The 22,349-nt window shown below is 39.1% G+C and overlaps 1 protein-coding gene across 5 annotated transcripts in view; it reads right to left on the bottom strand.

The window, feature by feature from the left end:
• The window catches only part of sh3glb2b (SH3-domain GRB2-like endophilin B2b), a 42,401-nt gene extending 22,704 nt beyond the window's left edge, over positions 1–19,697 (bottom strand). For 2 of the 5 annotated variants that reach the window (XM_050052415.1, XM_050052416.1), the window contains exons 1-6: positions 19,425–19,695; positions 13,334–13,475; positions 11,323–11,451; positions 8,263–8,396; positions 6,082–6,174; positions 2,033–2,095 (exon numbers count right to left, since the gene is read on the bottom strand). In XM_050052415.1, the coding sequence (XP_049908372.1) occupies positions 2,033–2,095; positions 6,082–6,174; positions 8,263–8,396; positions 11,323–11,451; positions 13,334–13,475; positions 19,425–19,487 (624 nt within the window). In that variant the 5' untranslated portion in view covers positions 19,488–19,695. Of the gene's footprint in view, positions 1–2,032; positions 2,096–6,081; positions 6,175–8,262; positions 8,397–11,322; positions 11,452–13,333; positions 13,476–19,424 lie in introns of all 5 variants that reach the window. The other 3 variants (XM_050052417.1, XM_050052418.1, XM_050052419.1) reach the window with 2 other exon arrangements.
• Between the last annotated feature and the right edge of the window lie 2,652 nt (positions 19,698–22,349).

The raw sequence follows: 22,349 nt of genomic DNA, 5'->3' as shown, positions 1-22,349 counted from the left end.
CTTTACAAATCACCAAAAATGCAACTACAGGTCATTTTATAGCAGTTTAATGATTCCTCATTCAAGTAAGGTATTCCCATTTTCTGCTACTTTATACTTCTACTTCATTTCTAGTTGGCCACTAGATACTCTTCAGATAAAGACTTAACATATAAAAATACGACCAATTTATAAAATATGATAAACTGTTATAGATTAAATGACCAAACAGCCACACCATCTATCTGTCTCCATCTTGCTGTGTAGTGAAGGTCTGATGGAACATCAGGGACCACATTATCATGTCATCCCTGACAATCTCATATATGCCTGTATTTTTCTACTGCTGTATTTGAATTCTTGTCAATAAACTAAACTAAAATCTTATTCAGCTACAGCATTCAAATTCCACTTAAACCTTAAGACAGGGTATCCATATTCAATATCTTTCAGGAATTGACCAAAGTAACTCAGTACCAAGTGGTATTAAAACATCTCCAGTCAAATGATCCTTGTGTGTGATCCTTTTTGCACCCTGATCTAGAGAAAAAGACTATTTGAATAGTTTTGCTTGCAGCCAATCACAAGTGTTCTTTATTTTCCAGTCATTTGTTGCTCCTGCCCCAACTGTTTTTAAACAATTGCAGGCATCTAATTCAATACAACTGAATATAGGTTAAAGGATGACTTTGGCATTTTCAACCTCAAATAATAATCATCCATAATATTGACAATTCAAATTCCAAAAACTACTTGAGTTATTATACTCTCTCCAAATCTCACTTATGTTTCCACTGTTGTGTTCCTGCAACAAGTGACATCTGGTGATGTTTCGGAAAGAGACTTCTGCTTAAAGAGGCAATAACAAACAGAATGCATCACGTGAAAGGTAAAGAGACACCTCAGACACTTATAATATCAATCTGAGCCTGTCTGTGGTGAAAATAGCCACTTTTAATGGACATACAGTGACAGTGTTTAGTTGCCCCACGTGCTTCCGTTATAGCCTGTTGCATGGCCGCCGGCCGCTGCCAACACGCTCACTACTGGACCAATTAAAAAAAATTGCTGTTCACCAGTCTTTTTGACCAATTTGTGGGAAAATAGGGTCCATGTTGAAAAATGTTGAAGTTATCCTTTGAACAGGAATTGCAAATCATTGCACTCTGCTTTTACTTACATTTTACACAGTGTCTTATCTTTTTTGGAACAGGGGTTGTGCTCTCTTATAACCAGGACAACTGTAAACTTGTCAGAGTTTATCAGAGACACATCATTATATACCAGTGTAGAGCTCTTGTACTGTATGTAGCTCTTACATGTAGCTCGTACATTGAAAAGACAAAGCATTTCTCACAGCGTTTGTATATCAAATAAAGAAGAAAGTATGAACATTCAGGGGGTTTAAACAACAATAACAAAAGTTAAACATGCACAAACATGCTTTCATCAGAGGTATCATATTTATGTTGCAAAGGTCATGCAACAGTCTGACATGCCTAACTCATTCAAGTGTTAGAAATGCAGCCCTTTACTTGCATTTACTTTCAAACAATGAATCATTCAAAATTTATAATGTGTGCATCTTACAGTGTTGTTTAATAGCTGTCATCCCATATTGCTTAATTATACAGAAAACAGAGGTGGGCAACATTAACAGTGCAACTGGTGTATTGCTGTAAATGGTTTCTAGGTTTACGGTATTGGTATGGTAGTTGTAAATGTTAAAACATTTAACAATATATTTCCACAAATGTATTTGACATTAAAACTAATCTTCAAACCAAGTGAGGCTGAAGCAGCAAAGTGTGCTGAGTTTTGCAGCTTTTAATTCATTTATTTTTTTTGCTCATAAACTCAACTTTTCATTTCTCTGTTATTTTTTTCCGAACAGCTATGTAGTCTGGCATTAACATTTTGTTGGTCTATTGGTGTCTGTGCTAAGGCTCCACCAAGTGTCCCAGTGCTCTATGACTATTAACCTGTTAGCCTAGCCCCTGCTCAGTGAAATAGACCCTGCATGTGTGCCACTCGTTTTACTCGGGACTCTTACCGCTGATGCACTGGCAGAAAGAACATAATTTCGAGGCCTTGTCTCCTGAAAATCAGGTGCAGCCTAAAAACAAGAGCAGGGAGGAGGAAACACATATTGGCACAGTCATGCAGTTACAATTGATAAGCAGAAAAACAATAAAAGTTAGCCAGGATTATACCAGCAGAAAGCAAACAGATCAGAAGCAGCACAGGTGCAGATCATTAACAACAAGTCCAAAGCAGAAGTAAGTGTAGTGCAGATAGCTGGTGGTGGTGGTGTGTGATATCAGAGTGCTTGAAATTATTTATGACTGTAAATAATTCATTGATTGCTGTTACAGCTACAAATAGTTGGGAGTCAAATTACATTCTTATGTTGATGGATCTGCTCCCTCTTTTGTTGTCATGTTGTAACCATTAGATTAAGATTTTATTAGCTTGTTCAGGGTTTTCTATATTTTGCTCATATATACATATACATATATATATATATATATATATATATATATATATATATATATATATATATATATATATATATATATATGTATGTATAGATGCTGCACAGAACCCTTAAATTCCCAGGCTAAATACCCAAGCTTGAGGAAGACACACACCACCCCCACCAAGTAGGGGTGAGGGAAATTTTTATATAGATAATTTTTTATCAATTTATTTTTTTTCCTGAACACAGCTCATAGGCTCGTGTGATCAATGTGAACCAGGCACAGTACTGTCCAGTCGTCGCCTCCTGCTGGCTCTGAACATCCCAACCTTGCACTGAGCAGAGGCCTGATTGTAATGTTATTCAGCTATCTTTAGGCTTTGCTCAGACTGTGTGATTATACAAAGCTGGCTCACTTTTTTAGGAGTATTTTTGGCCATTTTTTGCCTTTATTGATAGGGCTGCTAAGGTAGACAGGAAAGGAAATCAAAATCCATCCACTGCAGAAAACTCAGCATATATGGGGTGCACACTCTACCAGGTGAGCTAGAGGTCGCCCCAAACTGGCTCACTTTTAACCTAAATGCAAATGCTCCATAACATGTTAAGTATACAAGATTAGATCAAAATATGTCAGCGATGACAAATTTTGGTATTCATTTTTGGCTGGACATGGCCAGCCCTGTAAAAAAAAAATCTGTCCTTGACTTAGTGAGTGAGTGATGAATTTACACCACTGCATTGATGTAAGAGAGAAAGATGAGATGAAAGAAGGATCCAATAAACTTTTAAACACAGGAAGTCTGGGTGTGACTCAGACTGGCCTGAAATACTGCACCAAAGTGTAAGCCTTGGTTGCACTGTACTTCAAATGGTGAGTTTTTAAGCTTTAAAAGAATGTCCACAGGAAACAATTTGTCCTCAGCAGGCTTTATGAGACGCAGATAATCCTTAATTATTTATCTCAAACATAGCTGAACCATATCTTGTGATATACTATGTCAGTACACTTATACTCTTTTTCAACAGGTTCTCATCCCAGGTTGTCAAATACCGACGCTTTCTTGTGCCTTCAGTGTGTGCTACCGATGCTGTAGGCACCCTCTGATGGCTGTATGTGACACATGGCTGTCTCCTGGGTGAAACTCGTAAAACGTGGTTAAGGTCGTCAAACGGTCGCAGTTAGGTTTAGGCAGTAAAACTATTTGGTTAGGCTTAGAAAAAGGACCATGTTTTTTGGTTAAAATAAGCACGTAACATGGAGTAAATACATCTCCTGAGTGACTCACACGTTGCACGGACGTGCCTTACACAACATTAAGTTAAAACAGTACTGACTTTTGGTTTCCAAAAGTGTCTTTTGGATGCGGTCTCCTGGATGAAAGTCTTATTTTGTCTGAGTCGTGTTGGCAGGTATGCTTTTCTGTTGTTTTACTAATGTCATATTCAACGTCACCAACATGCCGGAAAAGGTGGTGGAGTTGATAAAATACTCTTGACCACTCCAGAGTCATTTGTCCCGGGAGTAGATGCTGATTATAACCTTTCCCACTAAAGACAAAAGCAAGATGTTAGTAGATGTTAGTGTGTTTTTTTTGTCAAGTGGGAAAGGGGCTTCAAAGAACAAATATTACTGGGACCACTACAGAAGACTGCAGATAAACATTTAATATCCAGGAATTCACATTACAGATAGATAGAGATTGATGAGGCACAATAGTTGAGTTTTTGAAGGTCAAACTCTTAGTATTTCAGTTAAGTAAAGATGTTTGTTTAACTTTGGTGTTTTGCCAAGAATATGCTGACTTTTCTTCTTCTATGGGTAATATGATTCGCATTGATTTTCGACCCCTGAACATGATGTCAAACAATGCAGACCCAATTTAAAAAGTCAATACTACTTATTCCATACTTCATCTTCCTATTCTTATTATATTGTATAAACTTTTGCATTGCTGAATGTTATGTGTGCTACAGTAACCTAATATCCCTGCTGATATCACTGCCCAGTGTGTCATATTAGATACTCCAGTCATGGTTGTGGTGATGTAACAACTCTGCCTCTTTCAGACACAAAGGTGGAAACCCCAGAGTCAGGTGATTATCAGCTTCATGATACCAGTTATCCAGGACCAACAGTGTTTGGCTAAGTGAAGCCAGTTAACCAAAAGAGAGCCAGTTTCTTGATGAAGGCCCCTGGTCTCTTTTGTATTAATCATGCTTGATTTTTTTTTTTATGTTTGCTGATTGTGTCATTGTGACCAATGGAATTTCAGCAGAGTATGCTACCAGCCTTTCAATGAAACTTTAATGAATGAGTGTTGCTATGACTTTTCTGTGGCAACAAGTTGTGATGGCTTCACACAAAGCATCTTGTAGTCAGCATCAAAAAGCTTATCTTACTGAGGTGGAGATACATGCAACAGGCACGGCAGGTAGAATCACTGATGTATGGCAGCCAGCAGAGCATCTGAGAAGCTTTTAAATTAAATGTTAAGGGGCAGGTAGTCAGTGCAGCCATGCCATCTGAAGGAGCAACCAACTCAGTGCAACACAAGAGGAACAAAATGACTGCAAAAGTTATTATAAAGAAACCAAGACCTTATCACCTGACATAAAAATCCATCTGTTAGTAGCTATGTCAGAGTTGTTTGCTTCTTGCTATTCCATATCATATGTGATATTGCTGTTCTTCCCTTCTTTGAGCTTTTTTAGTCTTATTATGTACAGATATGGTAGAGAACAGCTGGCCCAAGATGCAACACACCAACTGTGTTAATTATTTAACATAAAATGTACGAGCTGTGAGGCCCGCTTGTCTCACTGCAATCATCCTTTGTCATCTTTAAAGCTGGATTCATCCTTTTTTGGCCACTATGCATTATATTTTCATGTTATTATGTAGCTGATGTATTGACACTATACGTTTCAACAATGCATGTGGTTTGGTTTAGGCACAAACCCACTTGATTATGGTTTTGAAAAAAATCATGTTTTGGTTTAAAATACCTGCTTGTGGAGCACAATCCCCACTCGAAAAACAGCTACGGGTTGCTGCTAAACACCCACATATGGTGGCTAAAATGCCGCTGGAAATACAGCGATGACTTGTTCAAACACAACTTGTTTTGTTTGTTGGTCTTGAACAGTGGTCTGCAGCTTGATAGGCATCTTGCCTACGTGACACACCGTCCACCATCCCCTCGAACCTTAAGATGACAAAGTCAGCTTACATATTATGTAACTGCATAAGTGTTGATATGACACATATGAAACGCACTAATGTAACGTGTTTGCAGAAACATTCACTGCTAACATTTTCTTCTGGGCTGGGAGATAAAATGTCAGTGTTGTGTTCACAGCTTTTCCCGCTGCCCCTTAGATGCCAAAAGAAATTACTACTACTTTAAGAAGTTATAGATTAAATAGTAAAAATGGATGTTATAGTACCACCACCTGCAGATTCAGTGGGATCACTGTTGCCTAAAGAGTTTTGACTCTCTGCAGTTTGGTTGCTGTGGGTCTCATGTTTACTGTGATTCAAGTGATACTACAGAAGACAGGAAAAGGAAGAAGAACAGCAGCCAAAAAACAACAGTAACAGTGTGAAGTTTTAAACTCACCGCTGCTTTGGCTTCTGCCTGCTTGGCTTTTTTCAGGCGGGCTTTGCAGATGTCAAGATCCAGCCGTCGATTCTCCAGAAGTCGTCTCTCTTTCTGCAGAGGACAGGAGTCATCAAATCAGAAACCAGGCATCTGCTGCAGAGAACAAACCCTGCAACACTAGGTTTTTTATTCAGCTAACAGTACAGTGAAGCAACCAGCTCTGTTTAAGAAGAAATTCTATAGAAATTGGCAAAATCAGTTTTAGTGCACAAGCGTTGATGAGTATCTATAAAGCAGCAACCTCTGGGGCTGAAAAATAAAACCAGTGCAAAATTGCCAAAAACTGCAGTTCCTCTGATTCCATGCTCTTGGAGTTAGTCAATGTCCATAAACCCCATGTTAAAATGAAATGAACGTTTACAGCCTTGTACAAAAAAACAGTTTTGGTTTCAACATTTATGACAACTGTATGCGGGGGGTTTAACTAATTTGTGTACATGTTATGAAGGCCTAAACTTATGCATAATTAACAAACATTAGTTGGGTAGTGTAACCACGGTAAATGGTAAATGGACCTCCATTTGTTTAGCTCTTTTCTAGTCATCCGACCACTCAGAGCGCTTTTTACATAACGTGTCACATTCACCCATTCACACACACATTCATACACTGGTGGCCGGGACTACCATACAACTGCTACTCAGTTTTTTTTTTAAGTCACTCACACACCGATGGAACAGCCATCGGGAGCAATTTAGGGTTCAGTATCTTGCTTAAGGATGCTTTGGCATGCAGACTGGAGGAGCCAGGGATCAAACCAATGATCTTCCGATTGGTGGACTACCCGCTCTACCTCTGAGCCACAGCCGGAGGTTATCTGGGGTAACCCCAGATTAAAAGAGTATAGGTGTAGCCGTAGCTGTCACTATTTCATTGTGTTTTCAGTTCATTCAAGTTATTTGCAACATTTTGGTCATCTAAAACAATTCTTGTTCAGTGTTTGGTCATACTAAGAGACCCTCTGATGAGTCTGATGTTCAGTTTCTCTTGAAAGTACATTTTGTTTTAACAGTTTTAAGCCTGTTAGTTTTTACTAGCAAAAATTAGCATTATCACAGCTAACCATAGCTGCAAATGCACCATGCTAACCAAGATAGCAGTTAGCGTTATCCCCACCATTTTGTCCAATTTTAATCACTTCTGGCTCCAAAAATCCAAGATGGCGACGACAAAAGAAAGCTAAATATGAGGCTTCAAAATGACAGTCCACAAACCAGTGGCTGACTTAATGGTGGTTACGTCCATCTATGTGTCCATGGCAATATACTACTCCTACAACTTGGGGGTATTCATACTAACAGAATGTGTTTAAGCACCGAGGACTTCCAGTGTAGTAGTGAGTAGAAGTGTTCCAAGGGGCTGTGCACATGCTGCCTTTTTTGCACCCTCAAATCCATTGTTTTCAGTGTAGATGCATTGCAGATGCACTCAAATGCCAGAGCAATGCCGTTGCAACACGCATGCGTTCCCGAGCACCTATTTTCAGGGCACAATAGCTGCGTCCTGCGATAAACAGCATTCAGCTTTTGAAATGCAGCAGCATGCACTGTATGTCATGTGATGGGAAACAACCATTCACGGCCCAGAAATATCTTTCCCCTCGTCCAGAAATACAGAGCCATAGAATAGAACATCCATTCAAGGGCTCTGCGTAAATACCAGTCTGTGGTAAATATAAAGAAGTTGATCATTTTAGTGCAGGGCTACATCTGTGTGAGGGACAATATCTTAGGCCCAAAACAGTGTCTTGAAGAAGATCAGCTCTGCACTAAGGATTTCTGTTAAATAGGCTAGGATACTGTGCTCTGCTTGTTATGGTTGCTTAGCAATTTAAGACACAACCTGTCTCTGCATCCTGAAAGCTGGCACAAAGTAGGCACAAAAGTCGCGCACGGCGCCCCATTTTTCATTTTTCCAGCAGTTAAAGACGCAGCATTTGTATGGCCCCCAAAAGATGAACTCTGTTTATCTCAGGGTGCTGCTGTTGCGCCTAAAAAACAGGCGCTCGGGAACGTGTGAGCCTGGTGTTTGAGCGCACCTGCCGCACGTCCACATTGAAAACTATGAATTTGAGGGTGCAAAAAATGCATCATGTGTACAACCCTTAAGAGAATAAAACTGTCAGTCAGTTAGTCTTACTGATATAGTCCTCCAGTCTCCTTCCAGGAAGTTGCGTAGCGGAGTGAGGAAGGTGGCAGCTGAGGTTTGGAGGAGCTCGCGCTCGGCTCCCCCCAATCTTTTCTGGTACTCTCCCACTGTGATAAGGGTACTGCCTAAAAATACACACATGCACACATTTATAACATAATATATACAATTAGACTGAAAAATGGACTAGTTTGATTGTCCAGAATAACTGAAATAGCTGGCTACTGGTAACAGCTGAAACTTCAGATTACAACTGAAGCTATGTTAAAAATGGTGTAACTGAGGAGGAGGGAGGGTCAGTGGACTGCTAATGCTAACTGTAGACTAATGCTTAAGAAGGCTAATGCTACAGATAAATTGGGGACTCATATACTGGACAACTGCAAGCATGCTTTATAGGTATTCAGACATCATGCTTGAAAAGTAAAAAAAAAAAAAAATCACATTTATGCTATTCTGGAAGCTGAGCATTTTTTAAGACAAACCTAACAGCATATCTGTCAGTACGCTTACATGCACAGTTAAGTCAAGCTAAGGTTATAGCTCCACTGGACCATTAAATTGGACTACTGTCCTAGTCCCAGTACACAAGCACAGGAGGGGAATCAATTTGTTGACTGAAGTTTGTCCAGAGTCCTGCAGGTTATGCCATATTTTCTTCACTGCGTCTTTGTATAACATCTCTGTAAAGGTTTTTGTCGGATGCAATAAAACTCAAAAAATGTGTGCAATGGCTTTAAACCTCTTTGCAAATCTTGTTTATGCATTGCAAAGCTTTTTTATCTGTTCACAAAATGTCACACACAGCTACAGATATCCTTACGGATTCCAAAATGTAATCTATTTGTTCCATTTTTTTCTACACATATAAACATTTGAATTTATTTGATGAAAATGTCTTTACACATTCAGATACGGTCATATACAGCTCCATATCTTTTGTCCCTATTTGGACTCCATAGTCCTGGATATTTTCAGCATCAGGAAAACGTGGAGACTAGACCTTGTGCAATGAGTTATGCAGCAGTGTGTGAGCATTTAGACCTAGATGTGAGGATGTGTGTGTTTGTGTGAGGGGGTGGGGGTGTATTTGAGCTCAGTAACTCAACCGCCATTGTTTGCCCTGCATCAAAATGGGGTATGAAATACACTGAACAAAAAATATAAACGTAACACTTTTGTTTTTGCTCCCATTTTTCATGAGCTGAACTCAAAGATCTAAAACATTTTCTATACACACAAAAGACCATTTCTCACAAATATTGTTCACAAATCTGTCTAAATCTGTGTTAGTGAGCACTTCTCCTTTGCCGAGATAATCCATCCCACCTCACAGGTGTGGCATATAAAGATGCTGATTAGACAGCATGATTATTGCCCAGGTGTGCCTTAGGCTGGCCACAATTAAAGGCCACTCTGAAATGTGCAGTTTGGCTTTATTGGAAACCAGTCAGTATCTGGTGTGACCACCATTTTCCTCACGTAGTGCAACACATCTCCTTCGCATAGAGTTGATCAGGTTGTTGATTGTGGCCTGTGGAGTGTTGGTCCACTCCTCTTCAATGGCTGTGCGAAGTTGCTGGATATTGGCAGGAACTGGTACATGTTGTCGTATACGCCGATCCAGAGCATCCCAAACATGCTCAATGGGTGACATGTCCGGTGAGTATGCTGGCCATGCAAGAACTGGGATGTTTTCAGCTTCCAGGAATTGTGTACAGATCCTTGCAACATGGGGCCGTGCATTATCATGCTGCAACATGAGGTGATGGTCGTGGATGAATGGCACAACAATGGGCCTCAGGATCTCGTCACGGTATCTCTGTGCATTCAAAATGCCATCAATAAAATGCACCTGTGTTCGTTGTCCATAACATACGCCTGCCCATACCATAACCCCACCGCCACCATGGGCCACTCGATCCACAACGTTGACATCAGCAAACCGCTCACCCACACGACGCCACACACGCTGTCTGCCATCTGCCCTGAACAGTGAAAACCGGGATTCATCCGTGAAGAGAACACCTCTCCAACGTGCCAGACGCCATCGAATGTGAGCATTTGCCCACTCAAGTCGGTTACGACGACGAACTGCAGTCAGGTCGAGACCCCGATGAGGACGACGAGCATGCAGATGAGCTTCCCTGAGACGGTTTCTGACAGTTTGTGCAGAAATTCTTTGGTTATGCAAACCGATTGTTGCAGCAGCTGTCCGGGTGGCTGGTCTCAGACGATCTTGGAGGTGAACATGCTGGATGTGGAGGTCCTGGGCTGGTGTGGTTACACGTGGTCTGCGGTTGTGAGGCCGGTTGGATGTACTGCCAAATTGTCTGAAACGCCTTTGGAGACGGCTTATGGTAGAGAAATGAACATTCAATTCACGGGCAACAGCTCTGGTGGACATTCCTGCAGTCAGCATGCCAATTGCACGCTCCCTCAAAACTTGCGACATCTGTGGCATTGTGCTGTGTGATAAAACTGAACATTTCAGAGTGGCCTTTTATTGTGGCCAGCCTAAGGCACACCTGTGCAATAATCATGCTGTCTAATCAGCATCTTGATATGCCACACCTGTGAGGTGGGATGGATTATCTCGGCAAAGGAGAAGTGCTCACTAACACAGATTTAGACAGATTTGTGAACAATATTTGTGAGAAATGGTCTTTTGTGTGTATAGAAAATGTTTTAGATCTTTGAGTTCAGCTCATGAAAAATGGGAGCAAAAACAAAAGTGTTGCGTTTATATTTTTGTTCAGTGTAATAAAAATCTTTATGATTCTACCTTTAAAGAATTCAGTCCTGCAACACTGAACTTGATGACTTTATAAAAACATCAGCACTTTAATGTACAGACTGATGTTCACCCTGCAGTTCATAGACGCTTTTTGGTATGTGAGTTTTAGGTCACAGACCGATCTATCAACTAGTTCATGACTGTTGCTAATAAAAAGAAAGCTGCTTCAGGAAAGCATCCCAAGCCCTAAAGTACTTCATGAGATCAAAGCTGTCTGATGTAACATTATCAGTTTCAGTAACAGCACCACTAACCATATGGCGTCCCTGAACCAAACTCATTGGCAGCTTCCAGCATGTACTGTCCCAGCAGTTCTGCATTAGTCGTCCTGGAAGGGAGCTTCTTATCCAGCTTGTCATAGATGAACTCCTCTATTCGAGCACCTGGATAACAGGTCATAAAGAGACAACTGTGAAAGTGTACACACAATGTGGAAAACATGGTTGTGCCTGTTTGATTCAGAGTAGGGTGAGAATTGTTAAAGTAGGACACTTTCTGAAAATTTTCATCCTGGAACAATTTACTGAATCATCCCAATGCTTAAGTTTTTATTACAATTCTATAAACATTAACCCCCCTGACTACAATATACAGAAGAAAAAGTAAAGAAACATCAAGCACAGAATTGATGACTCCACTATATTTTGATATAAAAGCAGAGAAATTAAATAAGATAAGTGATTTCAGCATTTTAATGTCTTTAAATAACCATAATGAAAATGCAACAACACATCTGAGATTCTTACATGAAACAAAAAGTATTTAGCATCTCAACATTATTTTTTCTTGCCCTTCTCTCTCAGAAGGGCTCTCAAAACAATTTGATGAAAAATACCAAGCTAAAATTAGAGAACAATGCATAGGCCTACTGTTACATTACTAATTTCAACATTTTATTAAGCGTCTTCAAATATCCATATAATGGAAATACAACACAATTGAGATATTTATTGTCGCCTTTCTTTTCTTGCCATTGGCCTCTGGAATTAACATGAATTATTACTTTATTGAAAAAAATGTATATGTTTATAATTTATTGAAAATGTTCTATTGCCTACATGTTAGATGAACAAGTAAAATAGCTAGGAATAGCTACCTGGAGATTTTATTGGTGTGATAACATTTTTTTATTAAGCAAGCCATAAAAACGGTTATGCTAGGTCTTCTACCCTGGCAACGGCTATCGCCAGTGAGGAGGCATAAAAAAAAAAAAAAACGAAATCAGTATCAGGCAAATAAATGACAAGTTTCTTGTTAAAACAAGATGTTCATTATGTTTTTAACAAAAAAAAAATCTTGTTATTATAACATAAAAAAATATGTTGTAAACATGGAAAAACATCTTGTTGTTCATGCTGACAGCAATTACTTAAGCCTCTGCCATTCTAACAATTATCACGCCATCAGAAGTGCTTGCAGGTGTCTCTCTGCTTGGGAAGTCATTAGTAATTAAACACCTGTTTATATCCACACATAGTGGGTCCATTCACTGTACAGCAGACTAGCTCTCCTCTTAGTGCATAACAGTATTCACTCTCATTTCAACATGTGAAGTGACACAATCTATCATGTTCAGACAGAAATGACAGCGTGTAGCCATACTGTAGGTCTGTATGTGCTACACTGTATATCATCTGTACTGTTTCATGTTGATGAGGCTCAAGTGCAATGAGTTCACACAATCTTTCCTTACACAGTACCCTGGGAAATGACTTACCAGTGTGGTCAACTGGAGCATGGAGGATTACAAAAAATACACAGAGTTAGACATTACTACCAAAGTCCATTCTACTATTCTATCCTCTCTAAGTCTATTACAGGTTAATGTAGGAGTATGAAAATCTCTAAGTGTGATATAAAAAATCGCTTAGTGAAAAAAATGAGTTGCTGAGCTAAAATTGCACAATTACACTGTGACATCTAAGTTATTTCAATCTGCTCAAAGAGGGCAGCCTTTAAAACAAGTTATACAGATATTTCTCCAACAGATTTCAAAATGACAAAACGGCTTGCCTCCTGCTTGTTTGAAACATATGTTTCAAACAATATTTATGGAGTCCCTGAATAAAAATGGAAAATGCTTTTTTTTTTCACAATCAATTTAAATTTAAAAAAAATAGTGTTTTACAATTTTTTTATTTTTCTTATTCAATTACACTTTTTACTAATCAGAAAGCCATAAATGGTATTTGTTTCTTTTGGGACTCCATATGAGGAGATGTAACATGTAGTTGGGAGGTCACATGTCTTTTTCTCGTCTCTCACTTGGGTTGGGCTGTAGAAGCACCTCAGTTTGTCTCAAGATCTTTTCAGTCCAGTTCTTGGTGCAGTCGGCCCGAGTGATCAGGTTCTCTAAGTGTGGATCCAGCTCTGTCTTCTCAGCCTGGCCCAGCTTCTCCTCTGTGAACTGGGAGACAAAGTCAGGGTCCTGAGTGTGTATCACATAACTTCAAGGAATGTACACACAATAACAAGTGAAGAGACTAATTCTTGAGCTTCAAGCATCTAAGTGTATTAGTTGATATGTATAAGCTTTATTTGTGCTAATGTTTTGGCAACATGCAGCAATTTACATATATATATATTAGAGGCATATACATGTATACATACACATATACATATACATATATATATATATATATATATATACATATATATATATACACACACACACACACACACACACACACACACATACACATATATATATATATATATATATATGTATACACACACATGCTAGGTCTGGTCTTTCTTTTTTGGGGACATTAGAACATGAGCACGTCCTGCAAATAACACCTGACATCAGTATCTGTCTCTCTGTCTCTCTGTCTGATCTGTTTCTCTGGCTCATTTATTTGGCCCCTGTTGTGTCTATTTTTCTGGTGTCCACTGCAAATCCACTAAATATATTCAGGTGATAGACAAGACATGTGAGGGACGCGTTAAGAAGTGCAAGGTAGCTAATCAGAGGCAGAGTAGGATGGGTCTTGCCAAGAAAAGCCAATAGCGAAAGCAGCAAGCAGAATAAACTGCAGGATTAGTACGTGATGTCATGCAGTAGTGTTTCCCTTGTCTACATGCCTCAGTATGACGCTGGCGTCATTTACATTACTTATCTTCAGTTTTATCTTTACTTATAGCCAGACCTCCACAGAAAAAAGTCAGCTGCACTTCAGAACTTTCGCTGAAAGGAGCTTCTAACTTTTGTGGACGCTACCGTACCACTTGGCCAGTCAGTTACCTTTTTTTTTTTTTTTTTGCCAATCAATTACCTTCACTACTGAAAAGCTATTTGACGTGACGTTACCACCATACGACAGAGAAATGCAGTTAAGTTGGTAACGTTGTAAGAGTTACCAACATATGTGTGAGCCCAATTTCAAACAGAGAAACAAACTTGACCCTTAATAATGATGATAATAATAATAATAATAATAATAATAATAATAATAATAATAAGAAGAAGAAGAAGAAGAAGAAGAAGAAGAAGAAGAAGAAATTATACTTATATAGCGCTTCTCATGGCACTCAAAGACGCTTTACAAATTCAACGACACAAAAATAAGTATGACTTTTACAATTTCTTGTTACTTATTTGCTGACATATTGCCCAATACTGATATATCTGCAATAAACCAATACCTGCTGATATATTGGTCAAGCTGTAGTGAAGACACTATGCATCTACAGAGGTTTCATAATGAGTTTGCATGCATATGTGCAAGCAAAGGGTTTACTGAGACAATATTGTTGGAGAAAAGGAAATAAATCCCAAACACATTAGTGAAGCAAAATCATATTAGCAGCTCTTCTTCCAAATGTCCACAGAAGGTCCCCTAAATGTCAAATATCAGTATTCTCAATCTAATCATCACATACCAAAACCAACGTACCAACACCCGCAGCCCTTTAAAAATACCATCTACATGATGATAAAGGTACTGCACCAAACATATTTGTGCAAATGATTTATTCTCACCAACTGCAATGTCCAAATATGAACTGTGTATGAAATTATAAAAAGCCTACTGCAAAATTTGTGTTTTATAACGGAGGCTGTTTGACTTTCAATCTTTTCTCAGCTTGCCGGTCTGACTGACAGAAGGCAGCAGCCAGCTGGACAGGAAGATGACAGAGAAAAATATTGCTATCACTATCACATGACAGCAGGAAAAACCCTGCCTGACAACAGCTTTGTGGATGAAATCAAATGATATGTCAAATCTTCTTAGATTTTGAAAAAAAAAAATTCAGAAGGGACAATATGAGACAGACAGTTAAATGCTGGATAACCAGGCCCCAAAGGCCCCAGGTTCAAAAAAGGGGTTAACCTTTTAGCACCTACTGTCTGGTCCATGGAACACCAGCACTTTGTAGAACTTAACTCACTGCCAGTACTAAGAAAAGTTACATGAACATTTAATGTGTGTATGCTCATCTTTTCTCTGATTTCAGTCATTTAAAAAAAGGACTGCCTTTTGTGTGAATAATCCAGGTACAATGCATGCCAGAATTCACAACTGAAACCTTAAAATACGATATCTGGCTAGCTTCCGAGCAGCCTGACAGGCCAACAATGTGATAAATCCCAAAATATTTATGTTCAAATTCATTGGAAAAGTCTAACCATCAAAGCTATATTTGTTTTAATTTAAGCAGGCATGTGATCATACATTTGTTTGAAAATATGCACAACTAAAGAACAATATCAAGTGATATAAAGGCTGCAAATCTTGCATTGCAGAGTAAGGTAATTATGACGGAGCCCAGTGCACGCTATTGTGATCCCTAGTGCTTTCTAGTTACTAGTTATAAGGCATGCACACACACACCACAGGCAACTGTTTATAACATCTAATTTTGGGAGCTTTGCTACTTTTTCCTCCTGTTTGTTTCTCTCTTGTCCTTTCTTACTGCTTCTTTTATGTTTAAAAGGCATGACTGCTTACTGGACTTGCAGATGTGCTCAGCTTGTCAGTCTTGACAGATTTTGCGTCTTAACTAGCTACTGTATTGTATCGTCTTGTCACATGACCAAATAGAGACTTAATATTAGGCAACATCAACATACATGTTACTAGACAATCACCACTGCATACCTGTATATGACAAACTATTAAGAAAATAAGACATTATTGAATATTTTTCCATATATATAGTTTATTTAGCTTTTCTTTATGTAGAATAAGCATTTAATTTTGTTATAGGTTGTGACTATTTTACCCAAAAAAAAGAAAAGAAAAGAAAGGAAAAGAAAGGTAAAAGAAAAAAGGAAAGAACAGAAAAAGGAAAGAAAGGGAAAGAAAAAAGCAAAAAGAAAGAGGAGGAAAGAAAAAAGAAAAGACAAGAAAAGAAGAGAAAAGAAAAGAATGGAAAGGAAAGAAAAAAATCACAAAGCAAGCAAAGAGAGAGAGAGAAAGAAAGGAAAAAATGTCTGACCTTGAAATTGAAGTAATTTCAGGTGAAGTGGGGTTGAGAAAAACATTTTATTTTTTCCTGTTAGTAGTGGTGTGACAGGGACAGGTAAATAAAAGGCCTGGAAGGAGGTAACAGATGTGGTTAACTCTGTGCATCTGTATATTGTGAACATAAGAGAGCACAATAGCAATTGAAATCGTAATTTTCTATAATGACAAGCAGTATCTATGTGCATTCCTTATTTACACAAGCACTATGAGCAGTCAGAGGCAGGTGTAGGTTTTGCTAGTACCTACAAAAAGATCGGAGCTACTAACATATTGATGAATGACAAAATACATGTCAATTTCCTTCTGCAAACACTTTACACACAAATTTCTTCTGCTCACATTTCATGAATAAGACTGATTAAGTCTAGAGGAGCCACACCATTAAATCATTCTTATTCCCATTCAAGTTGGCAGAGGGCTAAACCAGAGGTTAGCTGCTCAGCTGACAAAAGTCTCTGGTGTGCTTGCTCTCTGAGACCCACAATGCGGAAGACCCTTTTAATTACAAACAGTAGAAATGTGCTGTGCGTTCCAATCCCTATACTACCATACTATATATGCAAAAAAAAAAGATTAACTATGTCCCAATAAATGGTATGTCAAATGCAGTATGCAAAAATTACCAGGATGTTCTACGTCCAGTCGGATTTTGCAGTATGCAAGCCAGCATGCTGTTCTGGTTATTCTGACCCACAATCCTCTGCTCAACGAAAGATACCTCACATCGACTGTCAGAAGTCGCAATGATGGATGACAGCCCATTCAGGTGACTGATGACCAGTCGATTAGTAATAACAGTAATATTAACTGTTTAATTAAACAAAATAATCATAAATATATCCAACAACAAAAGGGCATATGTATTAAATGACAATGACAGAGAAATGTATAGCCCATGTAATGTTACTATCGAGTTCAGGGCATAGAGTTATGAAGCATGCCCCAATTGTGTGTATACTCCATGCCAGGACAGCTGCGGTACCTACTAAAAGTAAAAAGAAACAGTATGCAATTTGGAACACACCCCAGGCTTTTTTTGGCTTCGGCAACTTTCATTGGAATAAACTGGACCCCAACCCTGACACTGTATCCAGTTCTCTTTATACATCCTTGGGACTGACGCCATACCCTGGAGTAAACTTTTATCACTGCAGCAAGGTAAGAAGTCAAACCAGTGGAGGTCTGCAGAACCAAGATATATAGATAACTGCTGTTAAGTTGCTCTCTAAAGGCAACAAGATATATAGGCTATATAAGCAAATGCAGAGAGTGGGAGGAAATCAACAGCCATGGACCAGACCCCCCCCCCCCCAATCAAGTTTATCCTACTCTGTTGCTTTTTGTCCCTCAGTAAATCCCGCCTACTTCCTCTGCAGTCAGTGGTTTCCTGTGTTTCCCATAGAAGTGACCTGAACTTGTTGTAGGATACATTCAAACTCTGCAGAATAAAGAAGAACTCTGGTTAAATTAAAATTAGTGCCATTTGCTATATGTCATGTTTTTTTTTCTTTGTAAAATAGTCAGTAGCAAATATAGCAAAATTATGTGCTTATTCTATAACAATCAACTACTAATAAACTATTGTAATTGTCAAATTAAATTACTAATTTCTTATTTTCTTTAGTATTTTTTGTCATATACAGATGTGCAATAATGATCGCCGGGTAACATGTATGTTGATGACGTCTCTGATGTAATGTGCACAATAACGTGCATTAGGGCATCTCATAATAGCGTGCACTGGGGCCCATCGTGACGACTACGCCACTGGTGTGTGAGGTTTTGGCCCAGCACCTGTCAGAGCTTAATTTGAGTACAAATATTTTCATGATTAAAACACCCCAATTGCAATAAGTAGGCTATAACTGTCATTATGCGATTTTATTTAATGTCTATACAGGTCTGGTTTCAGATCTGTCCAATGAATTTAAAACTGTCAAAACAGTACCACGTTTACTCAAAGGAAGCTGACAGATGCGCCATGCCAAGAATTCCCTTTTAAAATATCCAAATTTAAAGCTTTCTTGAATATCAGCACAGATACATTTTTGATACAACACTATTAAAGGCCGTTTACTGGTCGTTAGGTTGTTTAGGTGCATTCGGCATACAAATTGTCCACAGAAATAACATACTTTAAGGGAAATTTTAGGGTTTATATGCGATTACACCGTTTACTCCCACCTCAGGCGATGTATTTTGAAAGGACGTGCTGTCTTGAGCCCAAGGGAACCTAATGACAAAAAACTAATAATTAATTCATACAGGTTCTTCTTGGTGTATCACGTGGATGACGAATTTTTTTGTGAACCCAATTGATTCGTGAGCGGAGGTAGGTTTGATTCTACAGGTTATGCGAAGTTCTTAATACAAAGGGAATGGTTAGATTTCCAATTATTTGACTGGGATTCGGTGTCAAGTTTTATCAAATACATAATATTTGGCAGCAATTGGAACAGGTATGCATGAATAACATAATTACTATACATAAAGAGCTCATGTCTCGTCTCTGCTGTGTGTTCCATAAAGCTCACTCCTGTCGGTGTCTTGGAGGGGAGCAGGGAGTCTGCTGATGTCACATGGGTGATACACTCGATCACAGCCATCAATAATGGATCTCGAGGCTTGACAAACCTTTATCGGCTTACACCGTTGGCCGTGATCATCAGAATACACGACAAAGTATGTCGATGTTCATCTTTACCATTGTCATTTAAAACACCACAATCTGATCTGTGAGTGTTGAATAAATCGCGCACAACGGCCCGCAGCTATTTTTTTATCCATGCAGGATGCAGTAACAGTTTGACGGTAAATCAATCTACATTTTACCGGAGGCTGCTCGCTCTGCTGCACGAATGTCCAGGAAATGATTTGCAGCTTACCTGCACAGCCCGAGTGAAGAAGACTCCTGCACCAGAAGCCAGTTTTTTGACGTTGAAATCCATGGTGCCGTGTTGTGCTGAGCATACAGGCAGGGCTTGTTTGTCTCCCTGCAGAGGGAATTCTCCAGATCAGCTGAGATGATGTAGCAGCAGACGCAGGACTGAAGCTATAATCCGCTTCGTTGACGATCGGAAATCTGCTCTCCGCCCTGCGCTTAAAGAGACCACTGCATCGGGCTGCAAGTCACGACTCCCTCTGTTGTCACCCTGCAGCATGTAGGCTGCTGCACCCCCACCGTGACCTCCGGTTACACATCCACACAAAGTGAAAACAATGTCAACTCAGTACTCATCGTGTGAAGCAGTTCCAATGAAAACTTTGAGGTTGGTGGATCATCCAGATGCACTTTACTTTCAGTTTATTGATCCCATTCAAAGCAGATATAGACACCCCCCATACATAACCACAGATTAAGTGTTTATTAATTTAATTAATATCAATTTAATATTTTTTTAGGAGGATTTGTACAGATAATGTACTTTTAACAAGTACGAGTGTCATATGAGTAATGGCAATGGGATTCCCTGATGGCAGTGGCCCCCTCAGCAGGATGATGCACCATGACCCACCACAAAAACTGTTCAGTTAGGAGAAAGAACTCAAGGCGTCGACCTGGCCACAAAGAGTATAACGTGACGCGCTGTCTCTCTGTGTCTGAAGGCCGACGCAGACGTTAGCGTCACTACGGTTCCCTTGTCCTTGTGTGTAGAAATTGTTGAATATTTTTTGGCAGACACCATTTTTTTTGTCCGTACGTACATTTTTAGTATGGATCCTGTGCAGTATTTTATAAAGGAAACCCTGGGTCTTTAAGCCAGACAGAGGATGATGGAGGGTTAGGGGACTTCCATTCAAGCAAAACTATGCGGCAGGCTAATAGAGAGGCATATGCCACTATATTGGATTGTCCAGCAGTCAGAGTAGTAAGGTCCTGTGGAATCCCAAACGGGGCTATAAAAGTGGAGGGCTGCAAATCCTTTTTTAAAATTTCAGACAAGGTTCCAAAAACGTGGGCCCAGAAACTCTTTTGTTTGGGACAAAGACAGAGCATGTGAGCAAGGTCTGCAGGGGTGTTTCTGCAGCAATCACAGGCCGTCAACACTTTGGTAGATCTCTGCAAGTCTTGCCTTACTAAAGTGTATACGGTGCAAGACCTTGAAATGTAAGAGCCTTTAAAAAGTGCCATTAACATGTTCTCTTTCCCTGTGGAAATGACTCTCTTGTGCTCAGAGATCTGTTTTAATCATACTGGAGAATTCCAGGCTCACCACTGCCTCACTCATTAGTTACAATGATTTAATAACTTGTAGTGAAAAGAGAAAGAAAAACAAGACAGGATTCCCATGTTTTACCACTCCATCTTTATTGCTTATTCATATCTTTACACTAATGGTCTGGTACTATTCAGAGCAGGAAAAAACTGGAATTCCATCCTGTTTGGATCAAATATTCTTCACTCCATTTTAGATTACACTTATCAGCAGTTACAAAAGAAATCAAGAAGGGTGTCGACAGACTTCAGAAACATACGAAATTAGTAGATGGAATTTGAAACAGTTTGTGACACAGCAGTTCCCCTGAAGCAGTATTTCACTTTAACTTTTTTTTTTTCTCAGCATATACATCTTCATAAATAACAGTCAACCCCCAACAGTAGCTACCTGCCATCACTGACATCCATGGGTTTTTTCAGCTCCAGACATTATTTCTTCCTGGAAAGCATACACTGAAACATTCAATGACTTTAAATCAGAGAGAATAGGTGAGAATTAAAGTTGTCCAACTGATCATCTACTTTCTCTAGAGCAAAGTTCACACCTCTACTATGATATTTAATCAAACACTGCCTGATTCTTAAGAACTAAAAAATCACAACAGATTTTGTTCTGATCATGTGTGAAAGCATGTTAAGTTCTCTTCATACCCACACTTGTATTCCAAACAGAAACATTAAGAAAGTTTCAAATAAAGCTTTTCATCTCACACCACTGCCTACTTGAACGTTAATTTCCACCATGACTGTGAAATAGTGATAGAAATAGAGCTGTACCAATCAGATTCCCATAAATCACACAAAGAAAAACTGTACATGAGAACCAAGAAACCAAGTCACTGGGTAAACCCAGCACAAGTGATATGAAATAGCTTACAAAAACATTAGTTAGGCATCACTCATGAACATAGTCCTTAACTGTATCTATGAATGACACACTGTACAGAGGCTGATACTGGCAACCAGCTCGAGCAAAACACACTGAGGTGCCAGTGTGCTACATACTGTAATAGAATCCACTCTGCAATATGCCTGGCCTTGTTCATCCACACCAAAACATTTCACATTGGGTATGCAATATGAGTGGTGATGCGGTTCCTTCACTGGCATGAATGTTCTGTTTCTGGCAACCCCTGGTTTAGGAGTCTAGTTCATGAAATTCAGTTAAATGAAAGCTTCACACTCCAACCCACCTGTCAAATCCTATTGTCAGCATTAGCACTATGTTCACAAAGGTGACTTGAGTCTTTAATCCCTGCTCAAACTGCTCATTCAAGCTGATTCAGGTCATTTATTAAAGTGAAACTAAATTAAAATGGCAACAATATTTGAAGAATCAAATCAAGGTGGAAATATACTGTAGCACAGACCTAAAACACTAATTAAACAATTAAATAGGTGTTCAAATTTTAAAAACAGAAACATAATTCTGCAAAAATAATGGTAATTAAAGCTGGTATAGGCCATTTCATTTGGTGTCACTGGGTAAAAATCTTATACTAAACTTTAAACATATTGTTATTCAAGTTGACAGAAAGAACACTTGACTTCTGTACCTTCTCTTGGCTCTGTTTTCAGAAAATCTAGACTG

This window comes from Epinephelus moara, chromosome 9, assembly GCF_006386435.1.
Source record: "Epinephelus moara isolate mb chromosome 9, YSFRI_EMoa_1.0, whole genome shotgun sequence".
Taxonomy (NCBI): domain Eukaryota; kingdom Metazoa; phylum Chordata; class Actinopteri; order Perciformes; family Serranidae; genus Epinephelus; species Epinephelus moara.
This window is presented reverse-complemented; position numbering and strand designations above follow the sequence as displayed.